General features: G+C 41.0%; 1 protein-coding gene across 1 annotated transcript; it reads right to left on the bottom strand.

Annotated features, from left to right (window-relative positions):
* Nucleotides 1-259: 259 nt before the first annotated feature.
* tfap2d (transcription factor AP-2 delta (activating enhancer binding protein 2 delta)) lies at nt 260-15,249 on the bottom strand. The gene is given in 7 exon segments (XM_038727858.1): nt 260-1,655; nt 2,823-2,936; nt 3,887-4,028; nt 4,160-4,278; nt 6,003-6,168; nt 11,618-11,678; nt 14,680-15,249. Coding segments are annotated over 7 exon segments (1,389 nt in total). The 3' UTR covers nt 260-1,438.
* Nucleotides 15,250-25,618: the final 10,369 nt, after the last annotated feature.

Here is a 25,618-nt window from a genome sequence, read left to right as displayed (position 1 = left end):
GCCTTTTTTCACAACATTAGAGGGGAACTCTGACTTTTTATCATTTTAATACTGTGAACTCATATGGATAATTCACACTCGCTGGCTTTGATCTGTACTGCCTCTCTTTAGTCTCTGCTTGCTCTTTTGCCTCCTTCTGTGTGTATGTTTATATGTGGTGTGTGTATACCTGTGATTCTGTGTGTGTATGTATGCAGCACAGCTTGAAAACCAGGGTAAATAGTAGAACACGTAGCAACTGTCTTTATTGAACACCAGCATTTTAGAAGGTAGGGATTTAACATATATATAGTTGAAAGCCTACAAGAAAAGTAATTTAAATATTTATATATATCTTTACAAATGTTCATGAGCGAGTCAGAGAGCTTGTGTCGGCTAAACTTGCGATCTCGGGAGTGTACAAAGATAGACATGCACAGGGAAGAGGAACAACGGCAACCGCAAAGTCACCTTTTACAAAATGGCTGAGTTGGACCCTTCTCTCGCTCTCTTCCACTTAAACACATCTTTATCTGTCCCACACGCTAAGACACACACACACACAAACATACACACACACACACACACACACTCACGCCACACTACCCCAGGCAATGGTGTCAGTCTCATATCCAGAAACAGTCTCCTTTTCTCTGTCGCCCCACCTAGTAAACACACTGGTTGCTATGGCACTGATTATACGGCGTAAAAATAAAAATAAGTCTGCTTTGTGGGGTTCAAGTGCTCTCACAGGTACAGAGGGGGTTTGCGGACTGTATGTACTGTATAAGAGTTCGGGTCAGGGTCCTTTTTTGCAATTCAGTCTTTTTGGATGTAAAATTATTTCTTTTCAGCTGACTGAAACTAGAACTTTAGTTATGAATTTATTAATAATTGAATACAAAGACATTGAATGAACCTTCAGAGGACAAAAAAGATGTTTTAGTTTTTGTATTGTTGCAGAAAATCCACATCTGAATTAGTTGGATTGAGATCAAATTGCCCAAAACCCTCATCGTGTGTTATGTTGTGTTGGCAGTTACCACCCCTGTCCTGGAAAACTGTGATTCCAGCATGTCCATGTTTACTTCCTGTTTTCAGAATTAATAAATTAACAAATAAAGAGTCTTAGATGAGCCTCAGCCTTCTCCATGGCGAGGCTCCTCCTTGTAATAACAGGTGTTCACACACGCATACACACACCCACACTCACACTCACCCACCCCTAAACAGGATGTGTTATTTCCACACACACATCAGGATGACTTGTTCGGGACAGTTCAGGTTAGTGTTACATTTCAACATAAGATAAATAAATGACAAGAAATATGAATTGTCCCAAAGAAGATACAGTAATGCATGGGAATTAACAAATCCTTTCTGAGAGAACACACACACATATCCACACACACACTCCCAAATGCAGCGCTCCAAGGCACGGGGACCGGGTGGGTGGGGGCTACTCAGTCTTTTCTGTTTTCCCGTCTTTGCTCTGGGGCTCGGCTGTTTTCCGGAGCTGCGTCTTTTCTGAGGTGTTGTTGATCTGTTGGTCGGTGGGTCCGCTTGTTTTCCCGCTCGAGTTTTTGTCCAAGTAGTTGAGCATCTCACTCAGGACTGTCTGGAAGGTGCTGAGAGCTGCGCAGACCGCCGGTGTGCCGAACCCATGAGTGATCAGACTATCAGGGAGGAGACATGAAATGAAGATCAGAACAATGACAAATCTTTGTTTCATTCAGGGGCAAAAAAAGTGGTACCTTTAGGGTTTGTAAGGCGTACTGGTTTACTTAAGAAGTGCAGATGCCTCTTTCTTTCCTCAGTTTTTACACCTGCAGAGAAACTTTCCTCTCCATGCATTATGGAGCTTCTAATCCTCCTAAAAGAGTTTCTTTAGTTGGGCTAAACCCTGTCAGATCAGAGTTTTAATGTCCTGTGATGTTCTAAATGCTGTTTCCAGCCTATTTCTACAATAATTTATGGAGAACACTAACTACTACAGCTGTATTCAGCAAATAAGCCTGAATATGTCAGATTTAACATATTACATAGAGATTACAGCTGAATCGATTAGTCGATTGTTAGACTGACCAAATAACCAGCAGCTATTTTGATAAACGATTAATTATTGAAAAATGTTCCCTTGTTCTACATTCTCAGTTGTGAGGCTTTGCTACTTTTCTTTGTTTAATGTGAAAGTAAACTGAATGTTTTTAGGTATAGGACTGTTGATTAAGGAAAACAAATACATTTGAAGGTTTCCCCTTGGGCTTTTAGAAATTGTGATGGGCATTTTTCACAGTTTCTGACATATTATTGAAAATAATCTTCACTGAAAATAATCCTTAGCTGCAGCCCTAAATCAGATATTATCAGCCAACCAGCTAAACCAGTTTGTCCACCCTATAAGATCATCAGGCAGAGCAAAATATCTGGTCACCTCTCAGCACAACCTTTAAGCTGCCAGAAGGAAGCTGCTGTTCATTCTGTCTGTCATAACTGTGTTCATACAACTGAGCTCACATCATATTTCTCTGCCCAGCACTCTACTGTACATCTCCCTTTGGAGGTTTGATAAAAACTTTGTATATTCTGCAAAGGATGACGCCACAGATGTGACATTTCTGCTAACAAGCCACTGTTCCCTCCTCCTCTGTCATTTGTGCCAAATAACAAACTGCACAGCTGCATCTTTCGAAAATGGCAAAGCGGTCGGAGCCAAAACGGAGAGCAGCCGGGCTCTGCAAGAAAACTGACTACACTCAGTACTTTTAATTATTTAGAGTCATTTCAGATTGGACATGTGAGTTTTTTAAAAAGTCCATTTATTCTGTATAAGTGTGTGTTACCTGAAGTGTGTGAGGTGTCTCTGGATGTCCAGGTCCAAGATTGGGGTCGGTCTGGAGGAGCCCAGAGGAGAACGATCTTGGCTCAATAAGTCCTGGAACTCCTTACAGATTTGCCTGATAGACAGAAGGAGGGAGGGAATGAGGGTTTACCATCTGTCTCCAACACAACCGTCGCAATTTGTTTCTTTTTCTTTATTTCTTTTTTTTTGCACCCATCCTCATCTATTTGGATCAACCCACATGTAAATTCCACCTAGGAAGCAATTAAAGGAAATACTACATGCATGAGCAAGATAGTTTCAATGTCAATCCAAAAAACAAGGAAAAAACTCAACAATCAAAAATTCTGCAAATGTAGTTTCAATGTTGGCTTTCAACATTGATCTAAGCTGTCTTTTTTGGATTTTATCCAGTGTTGAAATCATTGTTTGAATGACTTTATGGGAAAAGGAAAATCAACTTAGCTGGAAAAGAGTGGGAGCTGTTTCCCTTCAGCACATTCAGTACTTAATGTGCAATAGTGCTTGTAAGAATTCACTGCACACATATAAACAGCCTGATGACAAAAGCCTGATAGTCTAAAGTGTGTGAGCACAATATCATAGAATTCAAATCAAGTAGATGCTCTATGCATGAAAAGTGTGTGTGGTTTGGAGTTGGAGTTTGTCATACCTCATGACAACACTTTCCACCTACTGTGCATGAAGTGTAGACTTTTATGTTCTTCTTGTTAATCAAACCTTCCTGAAAACTTTTCGCGGTTGTCTGACTCTCACATACTCAATACAACCACCAGCATTTTTTTGTTGAACCAAGCACTTTTAAATCAAAGAATTGGTGATACATTTTTCTTGGCCCTATTCCAACTCTGGAACTGATTGTGATTTTCACCCACACATGAAGACCTGTAGACAAACACTAACTTTAATCTGGACCTTTTGACATGATGGGTCAAGAAATGAAAACCAGATTCAGCAGAATTTCAGAATGTTACAAGAACAATTTAAGCTCTAAACCGTTTCAATGTGTTATGTGTATGAATGTGTGTGTGTTTGTATTCTCACTTTGTAGCCAGAACCATTTTCTTGCGTGCGCTGGTTTCTTTCGGCTCACTGTGCTGCCTCGCCAAATGTTCCCCCACTGCCTTACTAGGAAACTCTGTCTCACAGGTGTAGCCAAAGTCCCTCGCCAGGTGGAGCGCCTCACCTGAGCACAAAACCAGGAAAAAGACTGATGAAACAAGTGCTAAAAGGATTCAAAATAAAAACTGTAATAGGAAATTAATATATCCAAAGACATACCTAAAACATTTTGGATGTTTTTGCAAAGTCCCTTACCTTCCACCAGGGAGGTGAGCAGCGTGACGTTGGCAGCTTTCCTCCGTCCTGCAGGCAGGTTGAGGCCTAGACGGTCTAATTTCTCACGAAGACACCGGCCTCCATTCTTAGACTTTGCTCTGTGGTAAAGTAAAATAACTTTTTTTAACACCACATGTTCCTCACCATCACACTATTACATTTTATAAGACACAGAAAGACTGAATGCCTCTATCACATTATCATTATTGATCACCCGATAATTTTTCATTGAGCCAAAATACAAATAAAATCATCTGGCCTCCTTATTCTACAAACAGATGTTTTATTTAATTAAGTCTTCCAAATAAGGATGGAAGAATATAGATATGCTTTGATTTGACAGGCATAAATTAAGCATAAAATCAAAGAGTATAAAATTAAAACATGTCAACTCATTATATATTAACTATGCTTTCTTTAGACATGGATATGGTTACATGTCCCCTTGAGTTTCCTCTTTCATTGTTTGAGCATTTGTCTCTTACCATACCCAAAGTTCTATTTTGAGGAGGAAAAACGGTCCCTGTCATTTCTTTATCTTTTATGTGAAATTTTAAAAACACACATGCTTACTTTCTCTCCGATCAAACTTATAAATATAAATAAAAAGACCCTTTTGGGACATTTTGATTAAAATGATTGAGGTTTTTCTATCCTTCTGTAACAAACCAGTGTCCAGGCAGAGGTACGTTCACAGTTTCACTGAAAACAAACTGCTGTACATGGAAGTGATTGTGGTTCTGATACTATGGCAAATCACACTATATCAACAAAACACAGTTCAGGTTTTCACCTGTTAGAATCATTTCTGTGTTGTAGATGTAATTTATTCTCCTCCAGATAAGGATCAACACCTCTATTTGCACGCTTTTTTTGTTTTGCTCTGTTGACGCCTCATCTTGTAGGACCAGCCATATTCTCTCTGCTCTCTCTCCTCTTCCCCCTTCCCTTTCTCTCTGCCTCATCAATAATACAGCGCTGGCAACTCTTGCTTTCCTCTGGTTCCTCTGATCCTGGCATGCTTTGGCCTGGTCTCGCCACCCTCTGGCTCCCTGGGCATGGCGGCGCGTGCAGCCCCCAACCCCTTTTCGCCTACAATAGTCTTTGTGGACGCTACCGTATATCCTCTGTTTCATCTGAGGGCTACACAGACTCAGGCAACGTTCACCAACCAGATTTACGCTTTAGAGACAACCTTTTCACTTTCAAAATCCCTCTCTTTCACACTTGCCTCTTTACTTCAATATTATTTTGTTACAAGACAGACAGAGGGTGGACAAAATAACTTAAAGATTTTAGTAATCTAATACAACTCAAAAGAACAACCCTTCAGCTCGCTCTCTCAATCCTACTATGATCATTGATCATTTATCATGACTTTGTCCACAAGTTGTTGATTTATGAGGCTATATTTCGTCGTTGTCGTTATTGTACACTGCCAGGTGTTTCCGTTATATCTTCGCACCCCTTCGCTATTACACTTACACCCTTTATTCTTATATAATATTTCTGCTGCAAGATGGACCCAATGTTTTTAAAGTTTTGTGTCTCTCATTCTCCCGGGATGATATGAACAAGTCAAGTTCTCTGCAACAGCAAGATGAAATGGTTCTACATGGAGTCATAATGCTGCAATAAGATGAGATGACTTTTAGACATTTAGCATGTAAAAAAAAAAACCCACACAACTCTTTTATTTGATTTGTCTTTATATCAACAAATCAGTATACTCTCTTGAGTCATTGTAGTTGCATTTAGATCCATTTAAGAAGCTGCCCCAGGCGTGCAGTCACATTTCTGCGATGTGTGCGTTTGTACTGACCTGCGCAGTATGCCGCCCAGTAAGGAGGCGTTGAGGCACTCTGGTGGGGACAGTCTTCTTTTCACCTCTGCGATGGTGACTTTGTACTTGGAGGTTGAGCTGAGAAGTGACAGTCGGCCCGGTACCGAGCAGAACAAATCTGTAGGGTTCACCACACATGTCCCCCCTGCACACAAACACAACACACTTGTCAGAACAAGGTTCAGCACGGACAAACAGAGCTGTTGTGCACTCACCATCAATTGAGACACTGATTTAGATCTCAAGTCCACAAAATACACAGTGAGTACATTAGCACAGCTCGATGTCAGCCTGCAGTAAGACAACTTCAGGGGCCAGGAATGGGCTGTTTTACGTCATTCAACTGGAAAAAAAGTGACCATCAAATTACTGCGAATGGGTAGGCCTGCATAATCCAACTGTAAACATGCTGTAAAATCTGTAAATATTTGTGTTACAACGTTCTATAACTAACTACCTTTCTTTTGTAACACACCATCCACTTTTCTGTTGACCTCTAAACTGAACACTAATTAATGATATTTTGATCTGTCTGTCCTATAAAAACCATGTATCTCCAAAATGTCACCTTTACCTGAACTAATAAAAACAGCTTTTCTTTTTCAGATATCCTCATGGAAATGTAACTAACAAGTTTCCGGTCAATTTAGTTTGCTTTGGAGAAAGCTTACATGGAGATGTGTTAATGAACTGGCTGTGTTTTTTTTAAACCTACAAACTCCACCCATGTTTCAACTGATGCAGGAGCAAATACGGGGAAACTATTTCTCTAATGATGCTCTGTTTTTTCAGCAGATAAACCAACATGAAACTGAAATAATGCAGCACAACAGGGGAACCATTGAACAAAGAACCGTGGAGCAGTCCAGCAAGTTTCCAACCTAGTGCTACTCTTGGTTAGCAAATGCTTTCTATAAATTAATGGTGAAATTATCTATGTGTAGCAGCATTTCTACTTCTGTGTACTACTGCAGGATCTAGTGATCAAAGTGGTCAAAACATCATTTACCACAGCCTCCGTAGGAATGCTAACCCAACTCTTGGCACATTTTACTCTGTATTGCTAATTGTCTAAGAGTGCACAGCTTATAATGCATCAAACATTTGTGTTGTTTTGGGAGAGTTCCTATGTAGACATAAGCTTGAATATTTCAAGGAAATTGTGCAGGCAGATTTATAATAGTGTTTTTATTTAGTTCCATTATGCCAATGACAATATACAGCCATGAACAGCAGTTATATTCAGAAGAGTTTTGGTTAAACATGTATTTTCACACTTTTTTAGATTCTGATCAGTAGGGTTTCAACACAAGTGGCTTTTCTCAAGTTCTGTAATGATAATAATGCTAATAACAACAAAAATGGCCTTTAGTTTGAGAGATACCTCATTTTGCAATGAATGTTGCAAGTTATTACAAGAGCTGCAAGAGCATTTTTCTTTACTTTTGGTGTAGGTGTACTGAGTGTATCCAATAAAAATCCATTTAGATCTTTAAAAGCCTAGAATCAGGAAATACATGTACATTTTGGTCCAAAAATGATCTAATGCATTAAACTATAAATGTATCCACAACCCATCCATCATTGATATCCAGTATTGAATTCATATTGTTCACAAAACAGTTTGAAACATGTTTTGTGGAAAACACTGAACCTTCATCAAATCCCACGTCAGAGACAAGTGTGTAGATATTAGCACCATTTTGCACCTTTGTTTTCAGAGGGTGGCTTTAGCTGTGTACAAACTTTGCATGAGGTCTCCCTGGTTCTTACTTGTAAGAATTACACATTTCAGGAAATTATACAAGTTATAAAAAACAACTACATGTCTGTGAGCAGAGCATACAGGAAGTCTCTTATCTTTTCAGGTGCAATAATGTAATGTGTCAGTGGAGCCAGTGTGCAGTCGTATCTACTGTCAACGGAAATGTCCTTACAAGAAAAAATGCTGATCACTAAATCTTTGCCACTTGTGTTATAACAAAATAACTTGATAATTTTTTTTTGTTGCTGTCCTAGGAAAACCTTGAATCTCCAAAATGAAGAGAAACAGCACTGTTTTCAGCTTTGTGACACATTTTTTCACATAATCCAATTGTTTTTAAAAGGCTTAGTTATCTTAAGAAGTATTTGTCTTAACCCATCAAAGAACAATTATTCATTTTAGTTTAGCTTTTCTGAACAATTAAAAATCACCAGATATGTGTTTTTCACTGGACAACAAAGTCTTGCTGGTTCATAGCCCTTATTATCCTTGTACACTCTTCACAGTATAGCTGTAAACATAATATATGATTAAATGTAATTTTAATCAAAACTTAAAGCAGAAGAGTCCATAGAAATACATAGGATCAAGCATCTACCATCACCATTGGCAAGATCAATGTGTTTCGCTCAGCACTTCATCAGACTTCTTTCCACTAGTTAAATATTACATTTACATCTTTTTTTTTTCTTACTAGGCTATATACATATATTTATATTTCTGTTTCAGCTCAATATTTGTCTGTATGTAAGAAAAGGCTGCTGTAATCCCAGGAGGGGAAAACAAAACCTCCCTTTAATCACCTTCCACCAACCACCAAGTTGATTTCATTGTGGACTTGAGGCTCCTGAATGTGTGAATAAATGATTGTGGTTGTGATAGTGAAGGCTCTTTCACATTATTAATTGCATCTGAATCAGTGTTGCTGGGTCCTCCTGGAATATATCGACTGCTCTGAGTAGGCCTGTTATTATTAAACTTTCACTTGAACTAACGTCCCAAGCAGCTGAAACGCAAGGTTTCTGTCTGATGTACTGTAGGCTATATTCTATTATTCATCCCCCTCATTATCAAATCTAACAGCAGGGTGTGTCGCTTTGTTATTAGGCCGTGCTGGATATGATGGAATGAAGAAAAGGGATGCCATTTAGGCCGAATAGAACAACGCTGCGGGCTACGATTGTCTACACATGCCAGTTTTTTTCGGGGCAATGTGGACAATTTCGCCAAGAGCTAAGCCTTATATATGACCAACTGTAACCTATATTTTTGCTCTAAAAATCTATTATTCACAATCAGCAGAAATGTGCTAGTTTCGTATTATGTTTCTGGCCGCAGGAAGGCAGTCAGACCTGTCATCAGAACATGTCATCTGGGTTCAGCACCACGGACAGCGGCTTCCACCTTTCATTTCAGCACCTGGACAGCGACTCGTGCCTGCAGCACAACCGGCCTCATCATAATGGTGTGGTAACAAAAGCCTGTTGTAGGCTACTGCAGCGGGCAGCGCTTTGTACGAGGCTGTATGTGACTTGTATTTCACTCAGGCTGTCAAAAATGGACAGTTGCAGGTCGAGGGAATTGATTGATACTATTGGTTAAACTTGGACTCCTTTGTGTGCGTGTGTGGTGTGCGCGTGTGAAGTCCGGCTCGTCTGTGTCTACCCTATTTGTGACACAAACCGGGCGGACCTGTCTGTCAGACTCACGCGCTCTGACAGGGGCGCGCGTCTCTGAAAGCCGCGGGTTCACATCATATTAATTCCCCTAAAAATGTTTTGATTCAAAGTAGTTTGTATTTTATGTTGCCAAGGGCAATCGAAAAGAGCTATTGCCGGTAGTGCAGTCAGTGGAGCGCGCGGGCCCAGAGGCGATAACGGTATTTAAGCAACGGAGAGTAGCCTCAGGCTGCGGCGCGAGCGGCGGGCGGGATCACACGCGAAATCAAGCGCCTTTTACGAGTTTGCCACGAAAATTAAAGAAAAAAAGACACGGGCCAAATGTCATTCTCCTCATATTTTAACAACAATGTTTATAGCTCCAAAAAAGCCCGCCAATGTCTTGACAGAAAAGAGAGAGGCGCGTACACCGGCTGTAGTGGCGGGGGCGAGCGCCTGACAGATCAGCTTGATCTGAGGCTGCTGCTAGAGCTGAACTGGAAAAGGGATAGCAGGGTGATTAAAAACACAGACGACTCCTCCTAAGTAGGATCCGCGTTTCTTGAGTGATTTTCTTTTGAAAAAGGTTATGTGAATATTCATGCCGCCAAAGCCGCAGTCAGAAAGAACAACATTAATATGATCTCGGCTGAATCCGGGGCCCCGCTCGGCATTAGCATATCAAAGCGTCCGCCCGAGGCGAGAGAAGCTATCGATACTGGAGCGGGAGGTAAAGCAAAGATTATTGGTTGTGATGGTTGCAGCGGCTGAGCTCAGGGCCAAATACGGCGCACCATTAACGGAAAGTGATAGCGAAGGGATTCCCGCGTCAATCCGAGAGAAAAGCCCCAACACCTAGGCAGAGCTGATGAAAAATTAAACCCGAGACACAACCTTCCTCTCTGTATGGAAAACTAGCCTACTACACATAGTCCCGACTAAAAAAACAGAGCAGGCTTTGACGGACCAAAAGCAGATCCACAGCGCGTTAAAACCCACACTCATGAGGAAATTGGCTGGCCTGCTATGTGTTGATGCAGACAGAGTCCACATCCACATCTTCACCCTGAAGAGTCGACCTGAACCGGCTTCACGACCCAGCCTTTAAAAGCTATAGGGTTAATTATACTGTATGTGATTAAACATGGCCTTCAGGTACATGCAAGAAACAACAATTAGGCTACAGCACTCATAATTATTTATGTGATGTACTTTACATTAGAGCCTACAAATAAATAAAGGCTACTAGGCTACATAAAAGAAAAATATAATGAAATAGCTTAGAATTTACCCAGAAGCAATGCATGGTAACACTGAGAACAGCTAGATTCATTTTGTAATAGGCCTAGGCCTAAATGAACGTTATTTTATATTTTCTGTTAGCATACCATCCGATTGAATTGAATCTATTCATTCACAATAGACAGAAACCTATAATTTAATTTCTAGACGATTGGTTTGTTATATTAAGCATCACAGCCTTTTAAATGTTGTGACATTATACATTATTTTAATAATAGTAAAAGTTTGGTCATAAATAATTGGGCTATTCCTTGTAATAGTCTGCGTGTTTCCTACTTGATTTTTATTACAAAAGAGAGATAAGATCATCAACAGTAGTGTTTGGGGATATGATGAATTTATGATCTCAAAATAAACATAGTCTACATATTATATTAAAATAGCGTAGGCTGAGCCTACCTTTGTTTTACCTTTGTCAGTCTGTTGAAATGTAGCCTACAGGTTTGACTTCAAAAAGGAAATGTCTATATGTAGACTATTGTGTGAAAGGCTATATTTAATATGTCAAATGCACATTTAAACATATAGCCTACTATCAAATCGGTGGCTATAAATGAATGACTGCTGTTGTGACATTTTAATTTTCTTAGGAGAAAAAGTCAAAGACAGTGTTTAGGCTGGAAAAAGCAGACGTAGATGTTGAGTGACAGTCCATTTCATTCTGGAAATGGGAAGCACCGTCTCCGCGCGTGTACACTGTGTTAGCGTTTAAATAGGCGAGAAAATGGGGCCGTTCCTGCTGTAACGTGTTGACAGCAGACAAGAGAGCAGTGTTCCGCCTGTTTGTCTGTCTCCTCGCTCTCTTGTCGTGTGGAGCCGTGAGTGTTCACGGCCTCCGGTGCAACAACAGAGAATTAACAGGGCCTTACCTCTCCGGATGACGCCCCCTTGGCCATTCAGCACGAGCCCACACTGCGCTTCCACGGAGCCCTGCGGAGACACGCACTCATTAGGATGAGCAGGGAGGTGAAATGACTTCACCCAGATTTTTTATACCGCTAGAGCACAGTTTAACCAGCTATCAGGCTCCAGAAACAGCATAAATGAATGGCGTTTCTTTCGTTTTTCTAAAGCTGTGATGCTTTATGGATATCCAAATGATTTGTTTCTTCAAGTTCTTATTTAGCCTACCATTGCACACCAAACATTCATCTTTGAGAAAAATCTTACTGATCAATGAAACTGAGACCGTAAAATCATGGTAATATCAGAATAAAGAAAAGTCTGTGATTAATAGACTATTTAATGATTATGGCAGCACTGTTGCTGATCTGCAGTGCCCCTGCTCACTAAATGTTCTGTCCAATAGGTCAGTGGTCTTATACCTTGTGTCCACAAATTCACAAGCCTTATGGTAATGAAGTCGTTATTTCACAAGCAAACAATATTAGATGTTAAAAACATTTCTATGTAGCAGAATACGTTATTTGATTCTTCCTGTGCAATTAGTCATCTTATGACCCCTCAGATGTGCGACCTTTAGGTTTCCTTACTGCACCTTGAAGTTTGGCAATTAGAGCGTCCACATGGCCTATTACCTTTTAAGCTATAGCTTCTAAAACACACCCTCCTTTGAAAACAATTTTCTAGTGGTGGAAGCCTTTTTGTTAGAAAGTCTTGGCCTACGTTACTTAGCAGGCTTTGAGTAAAATTGAGGGCAGAGTAAAATGCAGCTCACGGCTCACACAGAAACGAGCTTAATTTGAAAGGCTTCAGGCTGTAAGCGAGGACAGCACAACTCTTCCAGGCTGAAACATGAGTGTCCACAGTTTGCTGCAGCCACCAACCTGTTGGGGATAACTCTGGAGCGCAAGCAGCCCACAGTAGCCTATATAGGCTAAGGCCTATATATTTGTGGATAGCCTACCTGTTACTGCGGCCATTTTGGTCCAGATCACACTCGCGTGCTATCAACAATGTCATCAAGAAAGGAGAACACGCGCTTTTTTATTTAGAAAACGCTTAATCCCCCGTGCGAGCCTCGAGGCATGGCCCACGCAGAACCCCCTGATTAAAATAAACCTGAAAAAAGGAGCTTGTTGTAGTTCTTTCTTAACCAGCTCCTGCTCTGTTCCTTTTCTTCTATTCCGAAGCTAAAGTGATTATAAAATCAATATACAAAACGCAGAGGTCTTGCATGAATTAGCTTAGTGACGGGAGAAAGGTGTGGCAGCTGCTTTTGTTCAGCATGAAAATCTCTTTAACGCGCTCAAAGATGCGACCGGGCTGCACGAGACCATATGCGCATCTGTTCAGTTCATACATCCGCCTCTTGCAAGCTCAGGTTCACGAGCCGTTTCTTTCTTTCCCTCAATAAAGGGTCAAACCTGTGCTCTTTTCATGTGCCAAAAGCTTAAGATAAATATAGTATTTGCCATAACAATGATCAACTTTGAGCCTCTAGGTTTGAAAAATAAAATAAAATAAAATAAAGGCAACATGACTTACTTACGCTATTAATTTTAGATTATTAGAATTTAATAACACATGTTACGTAGAATAAATTGCATATTGTTGTCATTATCACCCAATTAAAATGATTAAATTTCACACAGAACTTGCGTTTAAAAAGGTCCATGATGACAGAGATCAATAAAACAATAATTAAAAATCATGCTGGCACAATTATAATTTCCTAAACTCGCTGTAGTATTTAGGGACAATTACGTTATTTGTAAATTGAATACATCATCATCTTCAAGGTTATACTGCCACACCCCTTAAATAGCCTATAGTAAAAGAAAATGAATTCGCCTAAAAGAAAACTGACTTAAAAATTAATAAATCAGATTACGCTATATTAATTTTTTTTAGCTTATCAAAATAGTAGTTATTGTTGTTGCCAGTGTAAACATTAGGACACATTAGGAGCGTGTGTAGCGTAATTACAGCTAATAATGTCGATAAAAACGACACTGTCTCGAGCTGAACTTGAGTGGAGCTGGTAAATAGTTAACTTGACTGAAATTATGTGTCGCTGTCTTAAATTGTGTTTAACTAGAGGCGTGTTTTAACCAGCTCAGATGTCGCTGCATAAGCAACAACGTTGATTGACGTTAAGTCGGTAATTGGATAAACTACGGTGCTTTATGGCGCTTGAGCTGGGCATTGTGCCTTGAACCCCGATCCGTTAATCCGCCCTTTACCGGAGAATAGAGCAACCAGCGGCTTTTCTTTGCCTCAACAGACAGCCGGACACACTCTCTGTCTCTCTCTCTCTCTCTCTCACACACACACACACACACACACACACGCTCAAGAACCGTGCGAATCCGTTTTCATCTTGACCATTTCTTTACATCGAAAAGAATTATGTAAAATATGGGTCACGTGTGTTTCTGGAAAAATAAAGGGCGGATTTCACAATGGGATTGTATAGACTGCCAGTCAATTAACCTTTAGAAACAGGCATGCCTTTCAGAGGAACTGCACCGTGTGGACTTGACATTTACTTAGCCTGTTGTAAAGTCACGTTTGGTTTGGCAACAAAATTATCTCAAGAATGAAATCCAATATTATTTACTCCAAAGTAGGACAGAGGCAGTGGCTGGGGATGACCAACAGGCCAAATGTAAGACAGACTTGTCAGTGTCGACAACAGACAGATGAAGCAGACAGGCAGACAGACAGACAGACATCTGGCGCTGTCTTTCTGTTCAATATTTTGGAATTGCTGTGTTGCTGGTACAATAGAGGGAGGGAGGGGGGTCAGTAGTAGGCCAGTGGGGCAGGGATACTCGGTCTTGTGGCAGCGCTAAGGGTATGTTGTCCTATCTTATCCTATATTATGGAGGAGTGTTAATAAACCAGAGATGAGAAGCCGAGGGAAATGAAAGAGAGGGTAGAAAAGAAAGGTGCAGTTGGATCTTCGGCCTTGGGGTGTTGTGAGACTGTGAATTAGCGGGGGAAGAATGATGGAGGCCGCCGGTACCTGCAGGTCGTCTGACGCAGACGAAGGGAGACCCAGACCGGCGCCCGGCAGCAGCCTCTGGTCCGGGTGGTGCATACCGACGCCGTAGGCCTGGGAGCCGTGTGACGTCATCAGCGACAGGTCATGGCGCCGGTAAGCGTCGAGGCAGCCAAGCTCGCGCCTCTGCTGCTCGTCCAGGCAGGAGGACTTGAGGGCCGAGCGCGCGTTGTGCAGATTGATGAAGTCGGCGGGCTCTCCGTGGTGGATCTGCTGGTAGTACTGGCCCGAGTGCAGCGAGTTCAGCCCGTAGGCCTCCGGGGCCACGGCCGGGTGGGAGTGCTGGAACTCGTAGTGGAAGGACTGGTGGTGGAGGGGCGTGTACTGGTGGTTGGCCGAGAAATAGGGCGAGGCGAACTCCGTCCCCGCCGGCGCTGGGTAGGTGAGCGGGGAGGAGGAGGAGTAGGCGACCGAGGAGTTGGCCACGGACTCCAGGCACCCGAGCTGCATGAGACGGTAGCTGTTTGATCCGTCGTGACGTATCTACAAGATAATAAAGAGACGGGGAAATATATGAGCCGTGTCATTTAGCATCAGCCGGTGTCTCCTCTTCTCTGCCTCCCAAACACACTCAAAAACACAACTCACACACTCAAAGCGTTTTTTTCCCACTTTAAACCACCTGAAGGAGATGTCATTTCCACACGCCCGGGAGGGGAACGAACGCACGGCAACAGGAGCCATCGGTATTTTTCCCCTCCCTTTGGCATGCCTGTCACTCTCCTCGCAGCGTTTAAAAGGCGTGCTGTTATATATTATTATTATTACCGAGCTGCTGGCAAATGTACTGTCCCAGCTCTCTCGCTCATTCCGGATGGGAGGTAAGCAGAGTGAGACACAGCGGAGTGTTCCGCCCTAAAATGTTCTAATCACACTGTTACCGGCTCACACACGAGCCTCATTTGCTTCCACACACTAATAAAAAGCCCCGTTTTTACCGGCAGCTGCAGTGAGATGCACGACTCATTCCTTCCCTCCATGCACATGTATATATATATTTTATCCACGCGATAGGCTACAGTATTCCACTTAGACTTCTTGAGAGCTGATGCTGTCTCGAAATGCCTCCATAACTCACTTTAAACCAAACAACATTTCTTCCTCTGCACATTCTTCTATAATTTCATAAATTAAAAGGATGTTAAGTAAATAAATTAGCCTACCTCTGCGTCGTGGACAAGTCCGGGGAAGGTCGCTGACATTGTGCTTTCTCCAAAGTAACCCGTGTTTTTTTTTCTCCGCTCTCTGGCCCGATCGAATAATAATAAAAATGCGTTAAAATCCTGAAAAAGCGAGAGAAATGGAAAAGTCCCCCCTCGCGCGCTCTCGGTAACGGCAGAAAGCTGGCGGAACGCGAGCGTCTCCCCTCTGCACGGACGGGGCTGGCTCACGGATTTTGTACTTGCAGGGTATTTCTCGGCTGATGTCGTAGGTCCCTTGGTAATATAGAAGTTTTGAAAATTAAGCATCAGCACTGAGGAATGGGAGGACAATAGACGGAGCGGAGCATCCCAGGAGACAAGGAATAAATATTGTATCTTCACCTTAATAAGGAACCAAGTGCTTCTTTCAACATTTTCTACGCTTTTTGTGGACATTTTCCTTTTTGACCCGTTTGTATTTTCACAAGGTCTTGTGCTCGGTTTCGTCGTATTATTTTTTATTGACACCGGCTAAGTCGTTTTTTTAAATGTTACGGATTTTCTACGGAAATGTAAGTTTGCTTTGAAATATTATAAAGTTAATTTCGACATTTCTCAGCGGAATAAAAATGGATTTTCGTTTGTTTCTAGACCGAGGTTGTATTGCATTTAGCTTGCTTCGACGAGGAATTTCATTTGGAAACGGGGTGTTTTCGATGCTTTCTGCATGCCTCAGATGTCTTAAGATACGTTTTCATTATTAGTTTTTAGGCATTTTTTAATACTGTAGTGTCTATGATGATTTCTTAATGAAACAATCACTCATATGAATGTGCACACATTTCCAGTAGAGATTCATTCGATGTAACCACAACCGAATGTATTAAATATTACCCTTTTAAGAGTTTATGAATTTAAAGCACGTTTTTAAAAATAATCAGTAACATACTTGAATTGTTTACTTTTTATGTGCAAATTTGCTAAATTAAATCGATAACGCTGCTTTAAAAAAATCTTTTTTAGTTATTTTTAGTCTTGCATGGAAAGGAGCTTTTGATGAACATTATTTATTTTTTCTTTTTATGGGGGATGGGAGGGGAGGTGTTATAAGTGTTGCCTTTGTGAAGAACCGACAGAAGCACGAGACCTTTTCTCTTTTCAAATAAGCAATGTATGTGTATGTATGACTAGAGGCGCGAGCATGGTTGAATCGACGAATTGATGATGTTGAGGACTGCTTCCATTTTTATTATTGTGCTCTATTATAATTATTAGGCTATTATTATTATTATTATTATTAGCCTGTTGTTATTTTTAGCCTATCATGATATTTGGACAGGCAGATCAGAACAGTGACTATTTTGTCGGTCAGTCGGTCAATCTCGTGACCCGTCTCTCTTCCTCTCTCTCTCTTTCTGCCTTTCTCCTTGTGCTGTAACTCACCTGAGCGCGCGCCCTCGGGGTGGTCCTGACCAGCTGAAGGGAGCAGCTGCAGACTGAGATGATAGAGGAGATTTTTTTTGCTTATCTTGTATTTATTTGAAAGCTTATAGACAGTGGGAAAAATAAGAAAAGTAACCATGATCAGGTAAAATACATTCTTTAACACAAACAGGTTTATTATGTTGCTGGCGTTTTATTGAACAACAACAAAGCATCGAAATAGTAACAGGTGTACAGAGCCACATATAGTGAACATCTAGCCTATATTATCAGAATGAATATACAGCACAGCTACTACTGCTGCCTTGCCCTAAGGCCACCCGGGAAGCAACAGAAATAAAAAACGTAAAAGCAGAAGCCCAAAGCATGTGGCCACAGTCTGAAGAACAGCAGAGGGGAGGAGAGGAAACTGAAGGAGGAGAGGAGAGTCTCTCAGATTTCCTGCCATTCAAAACAAACCAGCCGAGAGAGAGAGAGAAGAGAGAGAGAGAGAGAGAGAGAGAGAGAGAGAGAGAGAGAGAGCAGTAGCTCTTACCCATAAGCCCTAATCGGTTTTGTTTTGTGGATGTTTTTCCTACTCAGCTGTAACTGTAACCAAAGCGTCTCCCTGATATTATAAAAGTGCAGGCTGTGACCGTGCTGACGCCGGGACGCCGCAATTGACTCTGCACTTTAATTAAGAAACTATTTCCCCGCCCATCTGTTACTGCATGCGTCTCTCTCTGCCCTAATCGGCTACAATGATGATGATGATGATAATAATAACAATAATAATAATAAATTGTAACCCTAAATAAACCTTTTAGATTTATTTAAATATATATTATAAAAGGTGGTCATTTGCTCTTTCTTATTGATTTTCCTTCAGATGGTGCCATTTCTCCAGCTGGAAATACATTTTCAACTTGCTGGCCATATAGCTCAAAACACAAATGCCCCCAAACAAGCTTAAATATTCTACAAGATGTTCCTTTTCTTCTTGATCAAGACTATTTATCCTATAGTTTTGCAGTCACATCTGAAAGGAACTCCTCGTGGCAAACACAAACGGCCCAGGCGGTGCAGGGGCCGCCTTAAATAGCCTCCGTTAAAAAGTTCTCAAGGCCTTTTATATTTTAATTAACCGTTACCGATTGTTTTGCCTCGGGGCGCGACGTGAAACCTCTGCACGACGAGACCGGTGAAGGCCGGTTGTCGCAAGAGAGGGAGGGGATGAGAGTAGGGGGAGAAAAAGAGGAGGAGGAGGGATGAATGGGAAGGCCACGGGGCAAAGAGAGAGCAAGAAAGAGCTTTGGTGTAAATTAAGGTAGGCTACCTTAAGTGATTGTAAATGTGATCATATGGTCATTGCTTTGCTATGTTTATATTATTTTGGACAAGAATATAAAGAAAGACTCACCAAAAAGATGTTATGTCATGTCATTATGACACCAGAAAGGCCCACATGGGTGTACTTTTGATTTCAACTCTGGGCAGGAAATCATGTTGACATACAAGCCTTCAGTGGGAGTAACAGCTTAACCTGTAGAGCTAGACTGAAAGCATTCATTAAAATGTGACACCTAGTCTAATTTGTATTTAAAACGACTTTAAAGCCATTCAAGTGAGTTTCTCACAACTAGAAGCGATGTATTTAAAGGTTTACCCCAATCTCTGCACACTCCATTGACCGGTGTCAGATCACTGAGCGCATGAGTCAGATTTAGTTTATATGTCAGGAGGTTTTGGTGGTGAATGCTGTTGCCTGGGTCAGATATATATTCAGCCACCGTCGCCGCAAACCCGAGGCACCAGTTGCACTGCAGACGGTTCTAATAGGGCTTAATGCCGGCGAGTGGCCCCGCTTTACCAGGGGCTGGGAGCGCCGCACCAGATGCGCACTGATCTCCGGACAGGAGCCAGTCCATCTGCCGCCTGACGAGGCAGGGAAAGGCCCGAAACCCCGCACAGTACAGCCCAGAGGCGAGAATTTAGATAGCCCCGAGGTTTCTGGATTGACCGCCGCTCCTGCAGAGAGCAGGGGGCTCTGTTGTCATTTTTAAAGCAAGTGTCAGAAAAGAAGACCGCATGGAGAGGCAGAAGAAGATTAGGACGTGAGCTCATGCGTGGCATTTGCGCACTTGTGATAGGCTACCATGTGTAGCGAAAGTGACCTTAATATTGTAGGCTAATTCAAGAGATATTTGTATAAACCTGAATCTGAAGTGCCCAAACAATAATCAACAAAAAAATAATGAAAGGCCACAAAATTAAAATGTTGAAATGCCTCTACTAACTTCTACAAAAGCAGACCTACCTCAGTCTCTAGTTACATACAGCAAAGGGAATATAATGCAGACTAGGGTTTAGTCTTCATTTATTTAGTCATCATTCATCTCAATTCATTCACCAATCCAACATATTTTGTAAAATACACCAGATTCACTTAAAACATAAAGTTCATAATGTAAATAATGTTGCTAAATAAAGATGATGCCACCCTTCTTGGATTTACTATTAGTCCTGATTGGTTTAAATGCTTAATGAATGGGCCACAACTTATTTCTAATAGATCACAATGGATATAGCCTGCAGTCATTTACCCTTTTGCTACCAGTGTAAACAGTAATCCCCTTACAGGCTTTAAGGCTTCTTTAAGGATATTGTGTCACAGTGTAACACTTAGTAAGCGTTAATGTATTTAGTGGGTGAGGGGATCCATGCTGAGATATAATGGGCCTATAGGCCATACAGGCTAATGTGCCTATTTGAACAGGCTAATATGGAGTCTACATACTGTGCAAGAAGACGTTAGTTTACACATTTATTTTTCATTAGTCAGCTGTAACGCTCTAAATTAGAGCAGTTAGATGGAAAGCTTAAAATCTCACAATAGTGTCTGCTTCCAGTCTACGTGCACATGTGTTGGCCTTGTTTATGAGTCTGTTTGGTTTTAATCAGACACCGGCCCTCATATGGCCATGAGCGTCCGTTAACTCAGCCCTGTAGCCTATCTGTGGTGGGCCTGCACCTTTCCAGCCAAAATAACGACTGGCATAATGAAGGCAACCATAACAAACGGCCCAGAAGATGTTTGTCCTCCATCAACAGCAAAAGCAATTAAGAAAATAGTGTCTGACCTACATAAAGGATGCGTCTCGGAAGGAAGCACAGGTTAATATGCTAATATGGATCTGCTAATTGTGGGGATTTACTTGTCGGTTTGCGGAGGGGAGGGGCCCGGGCGTCACTGCCTTGTTTAAGCCTTCAAGATTTGCAGCAAATTAATTTCTCCCCATGCAGTGCGTGAGGTGAGGAAAGCAGAGGAGGCAGGAAACAGGTGGTCGCTGTAAAAAGGACAGTCAGGGAGAAAAAGACTAGTACTGAGATAAAACATCAAAAAATCTGCTTTATTGGCGCCTTCATTTCTCCTGTTTTTCTTCTCATTCAAATTTATTGAGAAGTGTTATCCTTCTCAGGGATTAAAACAAATCATATAGAATACATCTACGACCTGTCAAGTGCATACATCATATTAATTACTATAGCCCCCGGGTGACAACCCCACCTCCACCCACCCACTCACATACAGAGCCGCAGGACGTTTAGGCTACTTCAAGGACCCCCAACTCTCAAGGAAACAATATAATATTAAGTGTTTTTAAAAAAAATAATTTTGCGGGAATAACATGGGTGCTAAGGCTACCCCTTATAAGAGGCAGCCACCGGGTATCATTGCCGGTTTGTGTTGTCAATTAGCGTGTTCAATTATTGTTCTTTGTTGCCGTAATTACTCCTGAAGTCAATTGAGACGTTCATTTCAGGGCAGACACGTGTCATCTGCTGCGAAAACAGTAAAGAAAAGGCCAATCTGCTGCCAACGGACAGTCACTCACCAACATATTGGATAGCTACATATAATCCTTAGGCCTGTACATGGCGATAATTATTATAAACAATAAGCCCTGCGTCAAATCATGCCCCTTTTGGTCTATTATTGTGAAAATTACTATTTTCTTTGATTTCTTTTGTAAAACAACCCCAACTTCCCATTAATACATACCCCACCCCCCCACCCCCCAAGAATCGGAGATTAAACTAAAAATAATAAAAAAAAATATACCCTGTAGGCTAAGCAAAGTGAATGGCTGTTAAAACGGCGTCTGTTTCTTCTCTATTCAATCAATTAATGGTCCTCTATGGTGAATGATTAACAATATTTTAAATAGACGATTATGGCCATCACTCGGCCATAACCGATGCTATAAAATTGATCTCTAAAACTTAACTTCAGCAGCTGTTAGATCAGTAAGCCTGCTGTGTGTGTGTTTGTGCGCGTCGATCGATGTTCATTAACTGCTCTTTTCAAGAGTTTCTGAAGTGCTCCTGAAGATCACACGAAAGCTAAGTCTTTTGACTATTTCCCATCCAGTTTTTTTTTTGGTAATGCACAGATGGGAGGAAAGTGCAAAATATAGCCTACTACTTTCAGATTTTCATCATTTCTTCTTCTTCTTCCTCCTCCTCTTCCTAACGGTTTTTCTTTTAAAATGCAGCTATTCAATCCAGGTTAAAATAAAAAATTAAAACTAAATTATTACTCATAAATGAATCAATTATTTCACTGGGTTCAGTTTTGGCTGTTTGTTTAGATGGATGATGTATCTAAATTGTGTCTGTGGGATTTCAAATATTAAAGATGTGCCAGTGTTAAAAAAGATGAAATAATGGTGAATTGCTTGTGTGATTACTTTCATATGGCTCCAGGCTCTAATGGAGGCTTTTTCCTGCATGGTGAGTTCAATGCCAAGAGTCAAGTGGGTCTTTGACCTTTTGGCTTTATTCTCACTGCAGACAGTTTCAGTTGATGTCAGACTTTACTCTGTAATGGAAGACTTTCATATATGTACAGCATCAAACTACCACAGCTAGCTGGACTTGGCAGTAAATGCAGCTTATTGCTGGTTGTGGATTGTTTCTACTGTGGTCTTTGGTGGTTTTTCTCTGAATACAAGAACTCCCACGATTAGCTGGTTGTTATAGTAAGCAGGGTACCAAATGCCACATCAACACATCCAAGTACTGCCCACAAGTCTGCTTTATTGAGACAGCTTGCATGTGGATGTAGTAATTCAGCCCTTTTGAAAATGTTATTAATGGAACCGTTAACTTATCATATGCACTTCTCCCTGCTAAATTTATATCCATCAAGAGCTTTGCTAAGAAATTTTACACTAAGGTTTGAAACCTTTTTGGCAGTTAACCCTTAAAACAATGTGATGTTAACTTGTACCCCTCATTACTTTTTGCTTAAGTCTAATGGTTGTGTTCAAAACAGCCAAAGTGTGTTTGTTTATTTTTGAATCATTTTTAGAGGCCTAAAGAGGTCAAATGATCAGGACATGCACAAGATAAAAACAAATAATGCACGAAAAAACGAACAGAACTTTGTGTAGCAGATCTGTTTTCTCTGCTTCCCTGTGTTCTCAGTCATATTCTGACTGCCCAGGTTTATCTTGTGACTCCTTAAAATATGGCTTTAAGGACTTCTTTAACTAGGTTGCACTGATCTGCGAATATTAAGTGGTCTAAAATAAGCCATCAGCACACTGAAATTTGATTTAGTTTCATGTAGGCAATGTTCTGACCTGCAAAGTCTTAATCAGGCAAACAATTTGTTAGCATTTCCTTTTCCTTTACTATCTTGTCTAATCTCAGCTCTACAAGCTCCATTCTGTTCAACCTTTAGTGATTTCCATCTTTTTCTCTCACTCTATTTCAGGTCTTGGTACTTCACAACACACAGCACATGTTAACAACTGACATGTGTAGACTTTTAAACTGTACTGTGCTGAAATCAACACGAGATTTTTTGTTTGTGGGAAACCGGGCAAGTAAAGGTCAGCAAAGAATGAAACATCTTTTCAGTTCAATCACAGTCTGTCATTGTTTGACTGGCCCAGAACCGAGCTCCTCCTCTGGACATATAGTTAATGCACTTTAGCAATCTGTAATGATCCTGTGTGAAATGTCAAAACATGTTCTTCCACAGTGTCTGGCTGTTGTTTTCATGCATGAAAGTGTATCCGCTTATTGCTGTTCTTGTCCTGGCCAGCAGAGTGCGCCGCTTTGGCAAGGCAGCATGAGGGGAGATTAACCTGTGGGTCTCTGAGAAGAGAAGGGGAACACACACACACACACACACACACACACACAGATTCACACAATCTCTCACTTACAAAGCTAGTAAGTATACACATGTGGAGGGAGGGGGGGCGTGACGAAGGTTCAATGACTTTGATCGTGTAATTCCTGTGTAATCTCTGTAATCTTTTAAAGAGAGCTTTTTGAATGTATATTATATGTGTGTGATTGTGTGAGGGACAAATGTGCGTAATGTACATTGGATTAACAACATGAAGTAGCGTCCATGACTACTGGTGAAAGAAAATCTTTAAGAATCAAACAATCCGGCCAGTCGCTTTTCAGCCCAGTACAGTTACGACCGACAGACACTGGAGTTTTATATTGTGAGAGTTGTGAGAAATGACAGAAAGCGTGAACCATGTATATGCCACATAGACAGAGCCTGCACATTCACAGTGTTAGCTATTTTCAAGGATGTCTTTTTCTATTGTGTGGATGTGAGTGTCAGTAGGCAGTTGGACAGATATTATTGCTTTGAAAACAGGAGCAGAGATGTGAAGTGTTCACAAGTTCACAGGAGATGGTGCAAACTTCACAGTCAACTGGAGGGCAGCATTTAGAGGTGCCATGAAGGCCTCCAGGCAGCACACTTTGACCTTTTTTATTATTATCATAAAGTTCCATAACATGTAAGTCACCGATGTTACTTCTATTTTTTACATAACATAAACACGTATATGTTTGTATGGAATAAATCCAAAATAAATCCCGATCCTGAGAACTTCAACTTTGTGTGGGTTTTTTTTCTATTTTGGGGAATACACGTACAAAATCTCACGGTCTCCATTTTCTCAATACCTTACATATGGGAAGAAGCTTTGCTCCTGTATTGTATATGACCGCAGTTGTAATTGTCATTTTATTGTTACCCTGTATGCCATTGTCTTTTAAAGCCTATTAAACAATGGCTGTTGATATTAAAAACTAATCTGATGAGAGCTCAAGATGAGAGCCACCAAACCAAATATTGGTGTCCAGCCAACATTTAGTTTCTAGTCAGCTGTTACTTCCAGCGTGGCCTGAAATTATCTTCCAGGAAGAAGAGGTGGTATCTGATTTATTTGGACATTATTGTGAGTTATACAGACAGAAATTTTGTAGACTGATGAAACAGTGGCTTTAAAAAGTTTGCAGCTTTGTCCTTTATGGAGAACAACCTGCATCATGACCAGCTTCCATGGTTGATAATATAATGATAATTTAAAAAAATGTCTGAAGTCATGGTCTTATGTAGATATATATTTTCCGAGTCAGGGAGACACGTACACACAACATGCAATATATAAAATAAAAGCTATTCTTCTTATAGTAAACTAGAAAGGAGCACAAGGTTAAGGCGGGTAGTGTTCCTGACTTGGTTTGTTAATGAACATAACGACTTTCCAGCAAGAACCAGTTTCATACAGCCTTGTCCTATGACACGGAGACATTTCAAAGTTGTTTGATTTTGTACATTTTAACAATGCTAGATCCATTGAATTTATACCACAGATCATTCAGTAGTTTTCTCATGTAGAGTCCAACAAATTCTACCATCCACAGAATCAACTACCCCAGCAGCATAAATCACTTCTTGGCAGTCTCTCCCTATGCTCAGGATGTTCTGAACACTTAGGACAAAATATGGCTGAGAGCACAACTTGCATCTGTTCCATCATTACAGTGCCAGCCTTCCACAGAAGGAGCCAATTAATAAACTACACTAGGGATCATGACCAGTGAATGAACCAAAGATTGGCTTAGTCAGGCTAGCCAATGAGCAAGGTGGAGGATTGGAAGTCATGTACCTTGCACCTTGTACCTAACTATTTTAGCAACAGTATGTTGTTAGGAACATAGTGTTGGACAAAGCAAAAGTGAATTAGGCTGCCAGGGAGGTTTTTAAAGTTTATTTTACTTTTAGACCCGTGTTTATCTGTTTAAATCCAGCACATTCACAAGCTGGCCACACACCTTTTAGAGCCATTTTATAAATATCTAAAGGGGGGTGAATGTTTAATACTCAAAGTGATAGTCCTCCCATAATCTCTTTAGTTTTTAGACATTTTGCCGTTTTTAACAGTCATCAGTGTGTATGTGCTATATGCCTTAACCATTAGGCTACAGGGGCACCTCCAACGTTTTAAAGGACA

Source organism: Micropterus salmoides, unplaced genomic scaffold (assembly GCF_014851395.1).
Source record: "Micropterus salmoides isolate LMB-PRFRI ecotype aquatic unplaced genomic scaffold, ASM1485139v1 Ms_hic_scaffold_18, whole genome shotgun sequence".
NCBI classification, from domain to species: domain Eukaryota; kingdom Metazoa; phylum Chordata; class Actinopteri; order Centrarchiformes; family Centrarchidae; genus Micropterus; species Micropterus salmoides.
Note: the sequence above shows the minus strand (reverse complement) of the source record. Positions and strands in the feature narration are given on the sequence as shown.